Below are 20,455 nucleotides of genomic sequence, written 5' to 3' on the forward strand. Positions count from 1 at the left end.
AGCTGCTCCGAGGTCCTCTCGAGTTATTCCTCTTGGCTGCAATTGTAAAAATTCAAATTAAGTTAGAAAAAAAGATATTGATTATTAGTCCACCTGACATCAATGTTGTTTAAAGCCGAAATCCGGAGAAAGAAAGAATGGCCGCCCAGTTTTTTTATGCTCACATTTTACAAAAATACGAACCAATTGTAATATTTTCAAACAATTTGTATCACCCCAATTTTTGTTTTGCAATTTCTAGTATTTCTCGGCACTTTTTCACTTCCATTAGAAACATTTTTAGAATCACCTAAATCTTCATTATCGGTAATTGTTCTACAGAAGCCAAATTTAAAATGTGACTACCTACCTATTATACTTAAATGGCGTGTTAAAAGTATATTTATTTGCTAAATCTATAGCAAAACATTAAGATAAACATACATGCCAGTAATTACTTATTGCAGAAAAAACATTCGACTCAAATAATGCACAGCCCTGACAAACAACGAAATAGACTCCTCTGCATTCAAATTAAATAAATCTAAAGTTCAAACATGAAATTACGTGATCTGTGCGTATGTCACAGAATATGTTATGACGGATTCTGTGACAAACACCAAAATTCGAGTGATCAAAACAGGGAAAGCTGTAAGTACGAAAAGATAAAGAACACAGAGATTGGTGACCCAGTTCGGCAATCCCTGCCTACGTCTGGGGGGCCTTAGCCCGGTGGAAAGCAATCTACTATGATAACGTGGTACAATAAGGTTTTACACTAAACGACTCCCTCGCTAGCTACCCAACCTACGTCTATCTTCTTCAACAGCAACTTAGGCTCCCCCTAAGCACGAGATCCCCTCGATTCCCACAGAAGCTCTCTCCCGAGACTTCTAACAGTATTTCCCGATAAGAATGAAGGAAAAACCTAACCTCTTGCTTCTAATATAATCACCCGTATATAGGCAACAAAGCAGAGGTAACTTGACACCTTAAGAGCTTGAACACAGGTCGTTCAATGCTCAGCTAAAACACTCAAAAAATAAATCTCTCAAAAAGTGTTTCCAAAAGGGTCAAAAAGAACTATGAAATGAGGATGCCTCATATAGTCTTCGAAGCGAATTAAGGCGTGTGATTCAGTTGCTGGCATCAGGGATATCATATCTTCAGATCTCTGGAAAATCTCGCGGATATTTGATGATTCCGAGAAAGTCGCAGAATATGTCGCAACAAAATCTGCAACAAATCAAATATTCTCTGCCGCGTGAAGGCTCCACATCAGCAACAAATATCCTCCTTTTATGACCAATTTTGCCAAATAAACATCGCCAATAAATGCAAAGTAGTTGCATCAACAATCTCCCCCTTTGGCGGTGTTTTAGGCAAAATCAATGCGAGGTTCAAGTGTAACTCGCGAGCGCGCGCTAAGAAAAGCTAAGACAAGCATCAATCCAGATTACACAAAATATGGGAAAAAAAGCGTAATCAATATAGTCTCAACATATTAATGAACCTCGATACTACTCCCCCTTTTTGCCTGAAGACATGCTTGACGAAACGGAAGACAAGCAAAGCCAAAGTCTAAGACAAAAGGAAAGAGTACAAAGAAAGCCAACCAATAAAAAGACAAACCAACTCATCACCTCCAATACAGAGCAGCAAACATGTCTCAGAACTCAGCAGAACCGACGGAAGACTCGTCTGCAGAATCAACAGCGGCTGAGGTCGATGCAGAGGCGGTTCCAGCACGTGTAGAGGACTTTGCCAAGAGGGGGCAGACCATCAACATTCAGTGTGCCTACACCGAGGATTTTCCTTTTGACCCCGTCACCAAAGGTAACATGGCGACTAGGACAAGTCTCGATATTCTTCAAAAGATCCTTTTGACCGGTCATATGGCGGGAGCAGCCACTATCAAAGTACCAATCTTCGGTCGTCATAGCTCTGAGTGAAGTGTAAGCGACATTGCATCGGATGTCTGGTTCACGAACTCTCCAAATCTTCTCGGGAGGGGCAACGGTCTTTTTCTGACTCTGAGTCTGCTTCTTCAAATCTTTTTGGAGTCGATAGCACCAAGGTCTGATGTGGCCAGACTTTAGGCAGTAATGACAAACCCGACGTCGTCGATTGCGTCTTGTCACAGGAGGTGTTTCAGCATATTCTGTGACATCAGCCTCCTCTGGTTTTTTGCTGCCTTTTACAAACGTGGTTATGGAACTAGGTTGTCGAGCATCATAGCCAATGCCGTGATGATTTCCTGCATCTTTCCCAAAGCAAAGAATATCATCAAGATTGGATGTTCCTGAATTGAGCATACGAATATTTCTTTTAAGAGCATTAAATTCAGAGAGAAGCTTATCTTGTTGTGTCTTTTCTGACTGGAGTGATCGTTGAAGAGAGGCAACGGTTGAGGCAGGCACTTCTTTTTCCTTATAGATGACAGTAACCTTTGTGCGAAGGTTTTCATTCAGTCGTGTGACTTCTGTCCATCGACTAAATAGTTCACGATAGGCTTGTGAGACAGACTCTAATGAGATTTCCACATCACTCTCACTGGAAGAAGCATTGTCATAGAATTTGTCAGAGACATTTTCTGTGACATCCTTATGAGACTGAGGATCGGTCGCTTCCTGAGTGGTGAATGCAAGGAGGTTGTTGGGACTATCTTCATCATCTGACTCTTCATCACTCAAAGTAGTATTGTAGCTCTTATTGTTCTTCTTGAGTGTATTTGCACATTCTGCCTGTATGTGACCGAACCCTTCGCATTCTCTGCACTGTATCCCCTTGGATTTGCCTCTCTGGTCAAAAGATGTCTCAGCAGCCTTTGGTTTTCTCTGAGGATTTAGAGCCCGGTTGTTGTTGTGGAATTTGTCTGGGGCAGATTCTATGACATTCCCGCTTGAATTGTGGTTGAGCTTCTTCATGTACTTCCCAAACTTCCCGAACTTCCCGAAATTCTTTGCCAGCAAGTCAATGCTTTTAGCCATATCATCATCGTCGGAGGGTGCAAGGTCTCCATGGACATCCGCTTTCAAGGCGATTCCCTTCATTTTGGGCTCCGGATTAATCGTCATCTCAAAGGTTCGGAGAGAACCCATGAGTTCTTCAAGTTTCATGCTTCTTATGTCTTTGGCCTCCTCAATAGCAGTGACTTTGTAGATGAATTGTTTGGGCAGCGATCGCAACACCTTCCTGACAAGTTTCTCCTCGGGAATTTTCTCGCCAAGGGCAAACGATTCATTAGCCAGATCACAAAGACGAGAATTGAACTCATTTATAGTTTCACTTTCTTCCATTTTGAGATTTTCAAACTTTGTGGTCAATAGTTGAAGTCTCGACATACGTACCGTATCGGTTCCTTCATGGTGGACTTGAAGGATTGTCCATGCGTCTTTGGCAACCTCGCAGGTGCGGATGAGTTTGAAAACGTTGGCGTCCACAGCGGAAAAGATGGCGTTGAGAGCTTTAGAGTTGGAGTTTGCAAGCCTCTCTTCAACGACGGACCAACGTTCTTCAGGCTTGAGAGTCGAGCTACCATCGGCTTCCTCAGTGGTCGGATGAGTCCATCCAGTGAGAATTGCTTTCCAAGCCTTTTCATCCAAGGACTTCAGAAACGCCTTCATACGCGCCCTCCAATAGGAGTAGTTGCTGCCGTCAAGTAATGGAAGTCGGCTAATCGACGCACCTTCCTTCATGAAATCCATCTCAAATACCAGATTAGTAAACACCACGGATCACACTCAAGGTGAGGAGTGAACCGCTCTGATACCAATTGAAATTACGTGATCTGTGCGTATGTCACAGAATATGTTATGACGGATTCTGTGACAAACACCAAAATTCGAGTGATCAAAACAGGGAAAGCTGTAAGTACGAAAAGATAAAGAACACGGAGATTGGTGACCCAGTTCGGCAATCCCTGCCTACGTCTGGGGGGCCTTAGCCCGGTGGAAAGCAATCTACTATGATAACGTGGTACAATAAGATTTTACACTAAACGACTCCCTCGCTAGCTACCCAACCTACGTCTATCTTCTTCAACAGCAACTTAGGCTCCCCCTAAGCACGAGATCCCCTCGATTCCCACAGAAGCTCTCTCCCGAGACTTCTAACAGTATTTCCCGATAAGAATGAAGGAAAAACCTAACCTCTTGCTTCTAATACAATCACCCGTATATAGGCAACAAAGCAGAGGTAACTTGACACCTTAAGATCTTGAACACAGGTCGTTCAATGCTCAGCTAAAACACTCAAAAAATAAATCTCTCAAAAAGTGTTTCCAAAAGGGTCAAAAAGAACTATGAAAGGAGGATGCCTCATATAGTCTTCGAAGCGAATTAGGGCGTGTGATTCAGTTGCTGGCATCAAGGATATCATATCTTTAGATCCCTGGAAAATCTCGCGGATATTTGATGATTCCGAGAAAGTCGCAGAATATGTCGCAACAAAATCTGCAACAAATCAAATATTCTTTGCCGCGTGAAGGCTCCACATCAGCAACAAATATCCTCCTTTTATGATCAATTTTGCCAAATAAACATCGCCAATAAATGCAAAGTAGTTGCATCAACAAAACAAATAAAGAAAATTAATATCCAAGGATAAAAAATACAATCGCTTATGACTCTTGAGGCCAAGTAGCTTGAGGCCTTTCTTTCTTCCGAACCCGTATCCTCTGTCACTCTCTGTGTCACATTAATATTTGGTGTCTTCCAATCAAAATAAAATTTGTAATTATTTTATTTAATTATCAATTTTATTTATTTAAAAGTAAAATCACTAAATTAATTTATTTTGATTATAATGACACCAAAAGACATAAAAAAGAACAGAGGATTTAATTCCTTTCTTCATCTCCTCGTATAGAGAGGGAAAAAAAATAAATGGAGGAGACGGAGAGAACGAGGAGGAAAAGAGAGACAAAAAAAAAAAAAAAAAAAAAAAAATTGTTAAAGTTTCATTGTCAAAACAATTTTATCACCGTCCTTGAAAAAATTGACATCAAACAATTAACCACTTTCGAAAAATTTCACTTAGTAACAAAAATTATTAAAAACAGATAGTTATTTATACATTGTCGTAAATTTTGGCTATTTCAACGTTGACTATTTTCTTTCCAAATCTATATGCTAGTTAGCTAGAAGGTTGGAGAGAGAATTACTGTCGAGTGATTTGTTGCTATTATTTTGCAAATCTTAATTACTTATTTTCATGGCCAAGTCTAACAACCCAAAACACTATCTACGCTAAATTTAAAACCAGTGGTATTCATTAAGGATAAAGGATGAATCTAATGTGGCTGAGAATATATAGCGAGTCCGTCGTCCCTCTATTGCTGGGAAACACAATTAGCAATAGATTTTATAAACTCAACGTCCAATCCCAGTTCTCTATTAAACATTCACACCATATAATAGTCACACAATTACGAACTCAGGTCTTCCGTCCCGTCCCGTACTACTCCGTGACGCGTTATGAAAACATTTACATATTCAGAGAAAGTACGAAAATGAAAGTAATTAAAACTGTAGATGACGTTATAATAAGGAAGAAGAGGTACAAGAAAAGGAAGGTTAGAATATTATACGAATAATACAGAAACTGTATATATATGATGATGCATGGTCTAGAGCTCGTAAGTCATTCCCACTTTGAGCATCCTCTGGTGAGGAATATGAAACACCTTCTCAGTCTGCCTCAGATTCTTCTTCAAAAAGCTGTACCCGTAATCGATCAGAACCCTCTTCCACACCCCGGCGTCTTTTCCGGCGACCACCTCGTTCTCTCCGATGAGGTGGACCACGCCGCCGCGCCGCGCCGCCTCGATCTCCCTCTCCTCGGCCTCGTTCTGATCGCCCCGCGCGAACTCCTTGAGCCTCTCGACCAGCAATTCCTCGAACGCCTCGTCGTCGTCCTCGCCGGTGCGGGCGTCAGTGTAGCCGTACCTCGCGACGCAGCGGAAGACCCGAAGCTCCGGCGGGTCGACGCGGCGGAAGAGGAAGCGCTCCTCCGGCGGGACTTTTCCGATGGGGAGGGATCGGATGGAGACGAAGACGAGGACGGAGTGGAGTGCCGGGACGTTGGCTGCGTAGTGACCGAAGATCGGAGGGACGCCTTGGACGAGCTCCGAGTAGAAGAGTGCAATCCCGGGAAGGCGCTGGAACCTGAGGTTTCCGGCCACTTCCTGGAGCATCTCCGGCGACGCCTTGTGGGCCAGCTCGTATTGGTACTTCCTGCGGTCACGTTTCGGAGCCAAAAATCAAAGCAACCGCCAATTAAATGTTTGAGCAAGTGCAACTATTGTTTAAATAAAAATTTGATGGATTAAAGACGAAAAAATAAGTATGGAAATTCGCATGTGACGTGCTTTTATAAAATTAACCACAAGAATAATGTTGTCGTGTATAAAGTTGTTCCAAGTTGTAATAAAGTGCTTACTATTTTGGACTATATTTTGTTTTGTTCATCGTTTATAATTTAATTTATATGAAGAAAAAAAATCTCAAACAATTTTTTAAGTTAGAAAAACGACTGTTCTGAAAATATACACTTTAAAAGCGCTAATCTAGTAATTTTTCCTATATTTGATTTGAGTGGACATAGTGAGGTCGATCTAGAGGAGCATATGCATCCACTCAACTCTTTAATATTATTATGTTTTTAAATATATTTGTTCCTTAATCTAAAACTATATGATTTTTTAATTTTTGCATACACACGCTTCTTAAAAGTTGGGTTTATAATTTAGGCATCTTCTAGGAAAACATATTAACTCTGCCACTACCTTCGGTAGACGTCATTCCAGATGAACATGATGGCGGTGAGGATGACGGCGAAAGCAAGAGGGAAGTAGCCACCTTGGTCGAACTTGTAGAGGACGGAGCTTAGGTACATAAGCTCCACCGATGAAATGACAACGACGTACAAGATGACTAAGAATATGTTCGTCTTCCATATCATCACCATGATTAGGACTAGAAATGCCGATGTTAGTGTCATCACAAATACCACCGCGATTCCTATATATATTCACACCACTTTAAGTATATAGTAAAATATATAAAAATAAAATTGAAAAATAGGCCCGGCCTAACATTATTGTAGGTCGGACCGAGCATAATTATAACATTACATAGGCTAGTTTCCCATGGCTCACTTCATATCTAAGACTCTAACATTAAGTATATCATATGTGAACACCCAGCGACGAAACCACGAATCTAGATTAGGGGAGCTAATTTGCAACAAAAAATTCAGCGGGACTCGTTTGTAAATTTTGAAGATAAAAAAATGTAAGAATAAAATAAAAAATGGGCAAAAAATGCAAAAAACGAAAAAAAAAAAATTATCTCACGTGTTTAACCCCTAAAATCTTTTCTCTAATCTTTTTAATTTCATGAATATTGATTATTCTTTGCGCAATTTTTCTGATGTTAGTGTCATCACGTATACAACCGCAATTCCAATAATCACATAATTTTAAATAAATAATATAACATATAAAAATAAAATTAATCGGGCCTGGCCTATCATTATTCAGAACGACTAGGTTAGTGTCATTTGTACTTGTTATGAGAAAAAGTGAAATGGTCGGTTATTTTATTACGGCTGGCGTTTCAGAGCATCGGGATTGTGTATAGAGAACGAGGATCTCTCATTAAATTTTGATATGCCTTTTACGCAATTATGTATGAGAACAGTAACTTATAAACATATAATTGATAATGGTAAATTGAAAATTGAAATTACTTACCATATGCATTTCCAATCTTGATGGTGCTCCTGAACCCTAAAGTCACGGCAACACAAGCGATCATGAGTAAGTAGTTAACTTCGGGTACGTAGACCTGCCCTTCGTACTTAGTCGACGTGTGAACGATCCTCACGCGAGGAAAACACCCCAATGCTAAAGATTGTTGGATTATAGAGAATGTCCCCGAAATCATGGCTTGGCTCGCTATGATCGCAGCTCCAACGGCCACAACAAACATTGGCCAGTACAAAGGCTTGGGGATAGACTCGTAAAAAGTGTTTGCAACGAGTTCATTATGCTTTCGAAGAAACGATGCTTGTCCCATGTACGCTGTTATGAGAGCCGGGTAAGTTACCGCGCACATGCTTATTTGAATTGACCTCACCGTGAAGTGACCAACATCAGCAAATAACGCTTCGGCTCCTAGATATTCAAGATAACCAATGATAAACACAAGAGAAACTAGATTTTTAATACACCATAAATTGCACAAATATAGAGGCGGCTCGATCAATTTGGATGCCATGAACGATAATAATAAAAAAAAATAGGGCATTCACATTTTTAAATTGTCGGTCATTTTTAATGATATGCATGAATAAATTTTGAGTCCCTTAGTTTTTAAATCAAATATATTAAATTTAATATACTTTAATACCATACATCGTTAATATTATATATATATATATATATATATATATATTAATGGAAAATACATAAGTTTTAAATTAATTTTTTTCTATAATTTATAGTACAAATGCACAAAATTATCAAACATTACTTCGAAAATTTAATATTATAAGTATTCTAGGGTGTTTGTAAATTAATAAATAATTGAACATGGGAATAAGAGACTCAAATTTCTTAAGCAAAATATCAGCTAACATTAGAAGGAATGAAAAACCTGTTATGGCTAGAACAACGCCTCCAAGGGAAATCCAAGCATCTTTTTTATTCCTTTGAAAGTAATCTACGATGTACTTAGGGTTTATGGCTTTGATGACTGATATGTCAAACTTGATGAAGTTGTGTATCCCAATACCGGCAATGAGGACAAACCATAAACAAATTATTGGAGCAAAAGTGTAGCCAACTTTGTCAGTTCCGAATCTTTGGAACATAAATAGAGCTATCAAGATAGCCACTGATGTCCAAACAATTTTATCTGCGTCATAAAAACACAAAAACATAAGTTTAACACCCTAAATTATATTTAGGCAATATAAATTGCACATATTAAAATTAATCTTAATTCTTAGACCTAACACGATGGGTGAGGTCAGGCCTGGCTTGAAGGCCTCCAAGAAAATATCGGATCAAACTCCATCTTATTAATTGTTGAAATCAAAATTCCCTTTTTTAAAATAAAAAAAAATTAGTGAATACCTCGTTCTAAGTTCTAACATCTTATTGTACCCCGAGAATAACAGTTTATTTTACGGATTTTTCCTTGTTTTTTACAATTTTATTTGTCTTATTTGTTTAACATTCGTTTAACTTGTGCTTAGTTGTTTACACTTTCATTTAAAATAACAGCAGAATCATAAAATAAAATATTAAAAAAATAATGATAATTATGGAATCTTTGAAAATTTAACGTATTCAGAGAATTACCATCTTCAAAAGAGGTATTCTAGTAAAACTCCCCTTCAAAATTAGTTATAATACATGTTTTTTACCAAAATTATTGTCATAAATCAAAATACTTGGTCAATTTAATAAGATTTAAATACATCTGATTGGAGTCCAAGTTTATGTGTCTTGGACTCTTGGACCAACGGAGATTGTAATGGGCTTTGGATTGTATGCGTACCTTGATTCATTGAAGATGTGGCCTCTTTCATACCTCCAACAGCCGACAAGACTGCATTTATTTTGAATCAAGTCAAAAAGTCAGAGCTAATTGGCTCGAGCATGCTAATATTAATGTTGGAATATCACTAACTTCTTCGGAGAAAAAAAAAGGGGGATCCATTAGTAAAATAACACCGATTGTTGATGATTAAACGACACAAAATTATATGCTTTCTATACTATTTTGAAAGCATGATAAACCGTGCAGTTATTTTTTGCCATGTGGGGTTATTTGGAAATAGAATTCGTGGCCATTAATTAAGTTTGCATTAGTTGTAGTTCAAAACTGTACTAAATGGGTATTGTAAAAACTAAAAACACCTAATTATGATCCTTCTTTTTGATTGAATATATTTTTTGAAATAACTATTTAGCTCACCTGAAATGCAAGGAGTCAATATGCCATCGCCGATAACCATAGAAGTGCCGAGCATGGTGGCAAACAAGAGAAGATACTTGGAAGGCTTGCTTTTCTCGAGCTTAGATTTCAGCCCCGAAGCCATTTTTAGATGTTTACTCGGCAACTCAATTCTGAAGTTCGACACTTCTCTGTCCTCTGGTTGCTCGCTCGGGGTCAATCCAACCTTCGCATATCGGCAAATTAAAGAGTACAACGCAAATGTCCCTCCTGATAAATCATTTATTTAATGATTAGTTACTTGGAATAAATCAACAATTAATTATTTAACCTAATGTCAAGGTTTGTTTTTCCTAATATTTTGATTATTTCATTATTATATAGTGCATAATTACATTAGATATTTAAGCACTCATAATCAACGTGAAACAATTTTTACATTTCACTCCGGCTAAAATTAAATGAGGTCATCTGGTCATGTAACACAAAGGTCATTTAAAAGTAGGGTTTGATTGTCTTAATTTTATAATTATCGTACCAAAGCCGTTAGCCGTAGCTATCAAAGAACGTTTCCATCTACCATGTCATACGTTCATTATTTCAAATTTTTTATTATTATTATTATTACTACTTTATAATCCCATAAGATATTGGTCCCATGATATATCATGTGCCGCTGTCTATGTCAAGCTTTATAAAGACAAAATCGTAAATATATATGAATATACATATAATACACCGTATCATATCATCTTTTACCAAAAGAAAACAAACGTGACGATCAAGAAAATTGCATCCCACTTTCTCGATGACCCATGTATTTGGAAATTTTACGAAAATTCACACCAAACAATTTTCTTTCTTTTTACTATTCAATATTGCGCTGGCTGCCTTTAATGACTAATAGTAAGGAGCGGCAATACTTGACTGTTCAATTGATATCGTGTATATCAACTACGAAGTGAATTATCATGAACACGCCCAGGTTAAATTCGGTTATATATATCACCGAAATTCTAGACGAAAAGTAATTACTGATAAAAATGAAATTAAACTCACTAAAAACACACGTTTGTATGTTCGTATGTGAATATAAATTTAAAATTAAAACAATATAAAAAAGACGTTCATAATTCTTGATATTGTCTGTTTGAGATGACGAAAGAAAAAGTTTCCAATATATATTTTGGCTTTATCTGATTTTTCAGCGCCAAATTAACAAATATAACAAAGATATAACATGTGCTACTATATATTACTATCAGTGTTTTTTTTTATATTCTTTGTGGATTCTAAAACGTTACCTAGGAAAAAAAAAATAGCTAGCTGCAGTGCAGCCAAAAAAAAAAAAAAAAAAATTGGAAAGTGATTTTCATAAATAGAGGTTTTGTTCAAACGTGTGGTTTTTAGTGACTATATATAGAATATATTACGATGATGAGATCATGACGTACCGTCACCGTTGTCATTGGCTCGTAAGACAATGAAGACATACTTGATGAGAGGGATGAGAGTGATTGTGTAAAATATCAAAGAAAGAACCCCCAAAATATCGTCGGTATGTTTTATTCCGTCGTGGAAAGTGCTTGAATAAACATACAAAGGCGACGTGCCAATATCACCATAAACTATTCCAATACTTTGAAATGCCAAGTGTAATATAACTGACCACTCCGTCGAATCCTACACGTACACACCATCTATATAGTTAGGTATAGATGTAATATATTCTCTTTTTTTTTTTCTACAAAGAAATTAAAAATCTTTGAGAACTAATACTGTCATCTATAGTTTCAACTTAACAACAAAAAATTATCTGAAACACAAATAAATTGTCTAATGAATGGTTTAATTTATTGTTGATGATTATCTGAAAAGAATCAGCTTGCAGCTCCATCTTCTAGGGGGGTTTCACAAATCTTTATCAATATACGTAGAATTCGATATTAAGAATAGCAAAAATATCTGAAAAAGGGCCTAAAGCCACTAGGTTCACTTGAAACAATAATATATATATATATATATTATCAAAACAACTAAGAGGAAAGAAGGAAAAAAACGCATATATATATATATATATATATAATATATATATATATATATAAACTATCGTTAGGTTTTATCTTAGTGTAATTATTTGTGACTATATAAACTAGTAATTTCTAACCATATACAAATATGCATATATACATATATACACACACCTTGGAGCTACGGTGACCGGGGACACTGCGAGACTCGATGTCCAAGGAATCGGAACGACGAAGCTTCTGAGCTGCCGCGGCGAGATCAGGCGTTTCCTCCTCCGCCACAGAATGCACTCTAGTTTCATCCCTCGCCGCTTCTTCCATTGTATATATACTTTATATATATATAATATATAGGTATATGATATTTATAGCTAGAAAAAACCGTATAGAGAGCTTTTTAAAACATAGAAATGATCATTTGTTTCAATAAGCCTTATGATTGGAACAAATAATTTGGACAATGGTATATGTTGTTGGTAAGTTAGTATTTATTTATAAGCGTTTTCTGAAGCTAATGTGCGTCAGCATAGGGACCAAAAAGAAAAGAGCAAATGTTGATCAGGTCACCAAGTAATTTGCCAATAAGTACTGAAAACTAGAATGTGTTTCAGTTAAATCCTTCACCTACTTATTTATATGATTGGTTATTTAAAATAATTTTACAAAAGTTAGAACACTGAAAATATTTATTAAAAAAAAACACAAACAAACAAACTATATTCTTAAATTTTAACAAAAGAAACTTGATTTTTAAATTTGCTGTAAACATATACTTCTATGAAACTATAATAAAAATAAACAAACTCTTTAAATTATGTTTGGATATTTTTTATAACTGTCATTCGTATGTGTTTCTCCATTGCTTGTTTATAACATATTAATTAAGTTCGTTTTTCTTCTTGACAGTTTAAAATTGGACTTGTTGCCAGCTTTTCAATGAGTTATTGTGTGGGCACCGTTTAACATAACAATTTTTCAAAAAAAAGTGCTTTTAGATTATACTTTTGAAAAAAAAAACGCTGTTTTTTTTCTAAAGTAGACGTCTTTGGTAAACTGTTTTTAAATTAATTTTTCCTGATAGCAAAATCAGATTTAACGTTTGGTAAAAATAAATATGATTATAGAAAATATCAAAATAGACATCTCTTTAAATATTAAATAGTAATTATTTATTTAGTGATTCATATATATATATATATATACATATATATATATACATATATATATATACATATATACATATATATATATATACATATATATATATATATACATATATATATATATATATATATATATATATATATATATAAACTACCCAGCTATGTTCACTATACCCAAAATTGTAAATCACCCTACAGAAGAAACTATTTCTTAGAGCATCTCCAATGTTAACACCAAATTTTGTGTAATTTTTACACCAAATTTGTTTTTTGCTTTAATGTTACTACACCAAATCTCACACTAAAGAGATTATTCTAAGAATATGTTTTTTATTAAGTTTTTTTAATTTGTGTATTGGGTATAAATACGTTATGTGAGATAAAATTAGCAAGTTGTGGGTATTGAAATATTTGATATTAGATTGGTGTAAAACAATTACGTATTGACGATTATAAAATATAGTTGTCATTTAAGTTTATAAATTAAAAGATATATTATCATGTGTATATATATTAACATATTCAACAATAATATTTTCGTTCTATTTTCCGTCGGCGTGTTGAATTTTCGTAAATCAAGAAGCTCAAAATAGCATCGAAAACGGTATTTCCCCCATTTCCCTGACGATTAAAGAAGAAGAAAAAATGGGTAGATTCGTATTTTTTAGAACTATTGATGCTTCTTTTGACTAAAAGATATCTCCAAAATTTATGTAAAGAAAATTAATGGAGAATACATAAGCTTATTAAGTAAGATTTAAATTACTATGTATGTTAAAATGACACGTAACTCAAATTCCATGGTCACCTACTGAAAAAACAGTTGATTGTAATCAATCATAATCAACATACAACTAAACTATTACGCTACACTGATTATAACTATAATATTAGTTTGTACAGACATATCTTGGATCTAGATCTTTTGTTTTTGTTTTCTTGGAGTTTATAAGGTCCACCTTAAAATTAATCTTTAATTAATGAAGAATTAACTTTATACTACTATCTTTTTTATTATTATTGAACTCATAACTTTCATTTTGAAGGTGGTGTGGAATTACCAATAGACTAAAATACTTTATACTACTCTTTAATTTATTAAGATGTTTTTCTTAATTTTATAAATAATTAAGTAAAACCCCCGACTTTTCTCATTGAATTATTTTAACTCGCATTTTTTGTTGTATTAGAGCACTTACTTTTTCAAAACATTCTTATATTATTGTTTTATAAATATTTACATTAGTAGTAATATGCAAAGATTCAAATGTCAACGTTTGAAAGAAAGAAAATAATAAAATTAATACATATTATGAAATAAGTATTAAAAGATATATTAGACATAAATTAGAAAAAATTATAATAATATAAATCTCATCTATTATAAAAGTTTAAAAAAAATTGAAAGATATATATTGATAGACATAATAATAGTGATACATGTTTTTTAAGTTTAATTGAAATTTGATGCATATTTAGTCATTTAAATTTAAGTTTATAGCATATATATATATATATATATATATATATATAGATATAGATATAAATTATATATATTTTTCACAATATTTTTTATATTCAGTTTTTAATCGGCATGTCGATTTTCCATCGAAAATAGTATTTGAAAACGAAAAATTGATTACTTTTTTCACATTTTTTTTCCATTCGATTTTCTTTCGATTTATCGATTTTCAGTAAATTTAAAAGTCCGAAATGACAATGAAAATAGCTTTCAAAAACCTTGGTAAGATGTCACAATAGACATGTAAAACAGTTCAAACTTGACACGTGGTGAGTAAGGAAGCCAGTGGCGTAAATATCTTTGTGCACCTGAATGCATGAGAGTTTTACCACTATTAAGGTTTTTTTTTTCTTGGAAGATGATAAAAAGTCACGTGTGGATTTCGTCATCTTCACATGTGACACGTGTGCTTTTTGTTTCCACCACACGGGAAACCTAGAATGTGTTTGGACTTTGGATTTTGGACTTTGCGGAAAACTACAAACGAACCCTAATCACATAATGTGATGAACGATCTAAAATAATAATAAAAAAAAATACAAACTAATTACCAAGTCGTTGGTGGTTTTAGATACTGCTCACAACTCGCCATTACAATTTTCATTATTCTAAAATTATTTATTATGTAATATGACTGTGACTTAATTATTTTTAACTTTATATTTTAAAGGGTTCAATAGTTATATTGCAATATAGAAATTTTAAGTTCGTATAATAGTCCATATTTGATTAATTAGTCACTAGTTCTATTAACAACAATAAATAAATAAAAACAATTTTTTTCAAATAATTCTCCCTCATTGACAATTAATAGGTGGGAGTTAATTTGACAAAGTTGTCAATTATTAACCGTTGTTGATATAATAAGTGGCTATATAATTAATTATAATATATTAGACATTGATTATTTAGCAAACAATAAATTTAATATGGCTTAGTTATTTATAAATTTATACTTTAAATTAGATATTCGTTACTATCTTATAGTAGATAAAGCCAAATGACAAAAGTTTATAAATTAAATTACCATTCATTTAAATATATTTGCTGCTCTATATCTTATGATAAATTAAGCCAAATGAAAAAAGTTTATATATGAGATTAAATCTTCGGACTATTTTTTTATAATATATAATTTTTATTTTTATAGCGTTTAACTCATTTATCATTGTAAGTGAAGTTTATAACCTAATGAGGTACGTGATTACGGGTGCATTACATATAAAAGATGATTTGGCGCAATTAAGGTTCGAATTCCAACCTCGTATAATCTCCAAACTAAACTAATATCTATATACATAATATATTTTTGAATATATTGGAAGTATGTGACTTTTTCCAAGACCTTCTCGCCGTCAACAATTCTCTTCTCTCTGTCAACAATATTTCTCATTTAAAATACAATTATTGATGGTATGCGCATGCTTGCAAGAGTTTCGTGGTAAAGGAAAATTCGACTGAAATTAAAATGATTAAAAAAACAAAAAACAAACATCAATATTCGCCCATTTCAAATATGATTTTTACTCTCATGATAGCTCGGCTAATCATTTTAATTTTAAAAATGATGGCTTAGAACTGTGTTTGATGGCATTTCGTACAAGCTTGTTTAGTTAAGCGATCACCACTGTCTTTACAAAAGTGTATTTTGTCTCGCTCCTATACATTGACTAGTACAATAACATGTTCACGTTATTAAGATACATTGGCTGTTGAATGAATCTAGGCAGAGGTGAATCCTATTATATGTTAATTTTATTAACAGTGTTTTTGCTTACGGTTCAAATTTAATATTTTATTACTTTGTTAGAATTTTATTTCAGTAACTTCTTTAACGTTGATATTCTCAAGTTTTTTAATACAAAAATAATATTAAAACCAATATTTATCTTGAGACTAACCCTCTATTAAGCCATTTGAAACTTAAGGTGTCACAAACTAAAACGCTTTCTCAATTTTAAAAGAATATATATAAAGAACCGAAATTAAATATAAGCTACATTTTTTTAAGAGATTTGTAGGTAACTACGCCACTTTAAACATGTGATTTTGGATCTAGCCTATGTTTGACAATTTTTAGGGATATAGTCAAATGGCTTATGTGACAATAATTAAGGTCTGATTTGCCCTTATTTATTAACAAATTCGTCACTTTATCTCTCATATTTTTTTTCAAATAATTTTTTTTGCATCAAAACTTCAAAAATTCGTATCTTTCTCATACGAACTCGAAATTGAGTGATTTCAGATCCTACAAATTCGTGGCGTCGAGATCTTAAAAAATAGACCCATTGTGTTTGATGAAAAATTATGTTTAATGCATCATAGTTACGTTTCCATTTATTTTTTTGATAATTTCAAAAAATTTCAGTTATTTCCATATTTAAGGTAGTAACGTGATTTTTCTACATCTATGGTATTAAACATGATTTTTCATCAAACACAATGGATCCTTTTTTAAAGATCTCGGCGTCATGAATCCGTAGGATTTGGAATCACTCAATTTCGAGTTCATATGAGATAGATATGGTTTTTGAAGTTTTTATGTAAAAAAAAAAATGTAGGAAAAAAAGTAGGAGAGAGAAAGTGACGAATTTGTTAATAAATAAGGGTAAATCAGACCTTAATTATTGCCACATAAGTCTGTTGGCTATTTCCCTAAAAGTTGTGAAACATAGGCTAAAAACAAATTTCATAGTTTCATTTTGGCTATTTCGCTACAGTTCACTTTTTTTAACTAAATTTAAATATGAAACATATATATTAAAGTAGCTTAGCTATAAAAGATGAAAACATTGATTACTTTCCTAAAATGATTATAAAAAAAATAATTTGCTATACAAGTACTATTCTACATGCGACTATCCAATTAAGTACCTCAAAAAATTTAACTAGTAAGCGTAATTTTTCCAAATAAAACTAGGGTGTAACTCATTGCTCAATTTATATTATTTACTCCAATAAACAATAAAATTAGCAAATAAAACTTATTATCGGAGGTGTTTTCATTTAAAATTTGAACTGGTAAAATAAGTTAAACTATTTAATTATAAATAAAATTGCTAAGTTTATTCATTATTTCAGATCCATGCAAAAAAAAAAAAAAAAAAAAAAAAATCAGTATTTAAATAATAAATTAGCAAATCAAACTTCTTATAATTTAAATTCAATTTAATAATTGTACCGGCTGTTCTGAACTACATAACAACAAACTTTAAAAACAATAAAGTTGAAATAATTTTAATTGGGCATAGGACTTCTTCATTAGAATCACAGCAATTATTGTGCTATTCTAATGTAAAATTTTACTCTGACTACATTATGCATATATTTTATATAATATCTTGTCAAATTAGTATTGAAGTACAAAGTATCCAACAATCGAAGACGCGCAATGGCCGCGTTAGGCCCTCATGGCTCAATTATTGAACATGCTTATAACAGAATATTCCCACTGGAATATAAGTTATATATTGTATGCCTTAGAAACAAATTAGTTAAATATATACACTACCAAAACTCGAGAGGGTTAAATATACGGTTATGGGTTAGTGAGTATAGCTTCATACGGCAATACAGGGACAAAAACAAAAGAGTGTGATGTTGATGTCAACAAGATAATTTATTATATTTAAGTACTAACAAACAATTAACGTACAGTTGAAGATGAGAAATAGTTAACTCAACAAGCTTTAATTGGGCGTAGGACTTCTTCAGTAGAATCACAGCAATTATTGCAGTATTCTAATGTACAATTTTCCTCCGACTACATAATGCATATATTTAATTTATTTGGTCAAATTAGTATTTAAGTACAAAGTCCAAACTCCAAAGAGACGAAGACGCGCAATGGCCGCGTTATGCCCTCGTGGATTAATTTAACATGCCTATAGCAAAATATTCCCTCTGGAATATAAAATGGTGATCTCTACGTTTAATTATTTTGTATGCCTTAAAGTCAATTACTACTAAAACCCTAGAGAGCTAAAAAAAAAATAGGAAAAGAATATATGGATCGGAGTGTGCAATGTTGAGGTGCTCCCCGGCGCAAGACGAGCTCCACCATCCAAATCTCGAAGTTAGAGTCGCGCAGATCTGCGCAATAACATCTCTCTCTCTCTCTTCCGCGCCGGCGCACATTGCTCATTTTTTTTTCGTACGGCTTTAGAGAGAGAGCAGATTTTTGGAAAGGAATAATTAAAAAAAACGTGTAAATAGTGATATAACTACCTCCATCAAATAAGAAAACTGATTAATATTAGTAATTAATAATTTGAATTTCTAACTTGGATCATAAACTGTGTATAATTTGAGAAAGGGTATAGATGAAAAATTAAAATGCAAATAATAGTGTCACGAAAGTCATTTGGCTATTTTTAAGATTTTCTAAATTTTTGCTGGATTAACATTTCAAAGTTTAAAGTCGTCTAGTTGGTGGTGATAAGTGAAAAGTTAAATTATATAAATGATAGATAAAGTTGATGATTATAATAATGAAATGCTAATTTTTTTTTTCTTTCTTAAAAATTGAGTATTGACGATAAATACTCTTTGATTTGATGGATACGAAATTATAAGTTTCTCGTTGGAGATGGCCTTACATTTAGTAATTCTCTTATTCGTGATTGGTTATAGTACTTTCTAACCAGGCAAGTATGAAACCAACTGTAAGACCTCAGACCTTTGTTGGAAAAAAATGTGTTGAATCAAATTTATTCTTATTTTTATTTTTTGCTACAAAAAATGTGTTTACTTCCCCCTAAGAGCATCTCCAACCCTAACATCAAATTTGGTGTTGAAATCACACTATTTTTATGTGTTTTTAATACCAAATTTTTTTTCTACTCCAACCACAACACCAAATTTCACACTAAAAACACTATTTTTTATTATTATATTATTAAAACTATACAACCTCTTTCAATAAATAATTATAATTCTTATATTTTTTAATTAACTGATTACAATTATTTCTTACATGTAATATTTAACAAAAAAAATAAAATGTACTAAATATAAAAATAATAAAATTCTGAAAAAAAAAATTACATTACTTAAAAATATATTAGTTTATTTGTAGTTTTTATATTTAGTTTGTGTGTTTAATTTTAATTTTGTAATTTATGTATAACTTTTTAATGTTTTAATTGAATTTTATTTTAATGTGTTATTTTGGTGATTTATACAAATTTATATGGAATATACATATATATAAGTGATAATTAGATAAAGTATCAAAAAAATAATAATAAAAAAATAAAAACAACTTATACCGTGTTACACAGTTACACGGTATATATGAAGTGATACTGTACAAACGGTATAATTTGATGATGGTTATGCAGTATGGTTGGAGGTCATTTCACGTCAAATATAGTGCTATACCGTGTGGTTGCACATGCTCTAATGAATTGTACAGATATTTCTAGGAGTCTTATTAAAGTATATGTTTTTCTAGGAATCAAATCATGACAATGTTAGATTATAGTATGTGGTTGTTAAATATAATAATATGATTAGACTATCAAGAACATCATATTGATGTATTTGTTTTGACGAGTAATTTAGTGTTCAAAAAGAACAAAATGACAAGATATCCTCTAGCTGTAAATTATTCTTTACGATGCAAATTTATGTGGCTGATAAATTGTTGTATATATAGTTCAAACAAAATAATATTAAAAAAAAAAACTCAGTTTACCCTACACTATATATGTGGAAGTACAAAGTCTTTTAAATTGTATTTTTTTATATCATAACCTAAAATTAATCGTAATTGCTAAAATCATGTAG

General features: G+C 32.9%; 2 protein-coding genes across 3 annotated transcripts; both read right to left on the bottom strand.

Moving 5' to 3' along the window:
• Positions 1-1,688: 1,688 nt before the first annotated feature.
• LOC149388913 (uncharacterized) lies at positions 1,689-3,686 on the bottom strand. Its single transcript, XM_089622529.1, has one exon. It carries the CDS (start codon positions 3,684-3,686, stop codon positions 1,689-1,691), a length of 1,998 nt encoding a protein of 665 aa, XP_089478655.1.
• A 1,606-nt stretch (positions 3,687-5,292) lies between these two features.
• LOC149388914 (potassium transporter 5-like) lies at positions 5,293-12,430 on the bottom strand. 2 transcript variants are annotated; one of them, XM_089623172.1, is made up of 8 exons: positions 12,152-12,430; positions 11,402-11,630; positions 9,969-10,217; positions 9,549-9,599; positions 8,640-8,900; positions 7,736-8,065; positions 6,767-7,001; positions 5,293-6,215 (listed from the first exon to the last, which is right to left on the bottom strand). In XM_089623172.1, exons 1-8 carry the CDS (start codon positions 12,296-12,298, stop codon positions 5,609-5,611), a joined length of 2,109 nt encoding a protein of 702 aa, XP_089479298.1. In that variant the 5' UTR covers positions 12,299-12,430; the 3' UTR covers positions 5,293-5,608. The 2 variants fall into 2 exon arrangements, with proteins under 2 accessions (XP_089479298.1, XP_089479297.1); XM_089623171.1 differs by having other exon boundaries at positions 7,736-8,158.
• Between the last annotated feature and the right edge of the window lie 8,025 nt (positions 12,431-20,455).

Source organism: Urtica dioica, chromosome 8 (genome assembly GCF_054948205.1).
Source record: "Urtica dioica subsp. dioica isolate 48M chromosome 8, U.dioica_male_clone48M_v1_H2, whole genome shotgun sequence".
In the NCBI taxonomy this organism is placed as follows: Eukaryota; Viridiplantae; Streptophyta; class Magnoliopsida; order Rosales; family Urticaceae; genus Urtica; species Urtica dioica.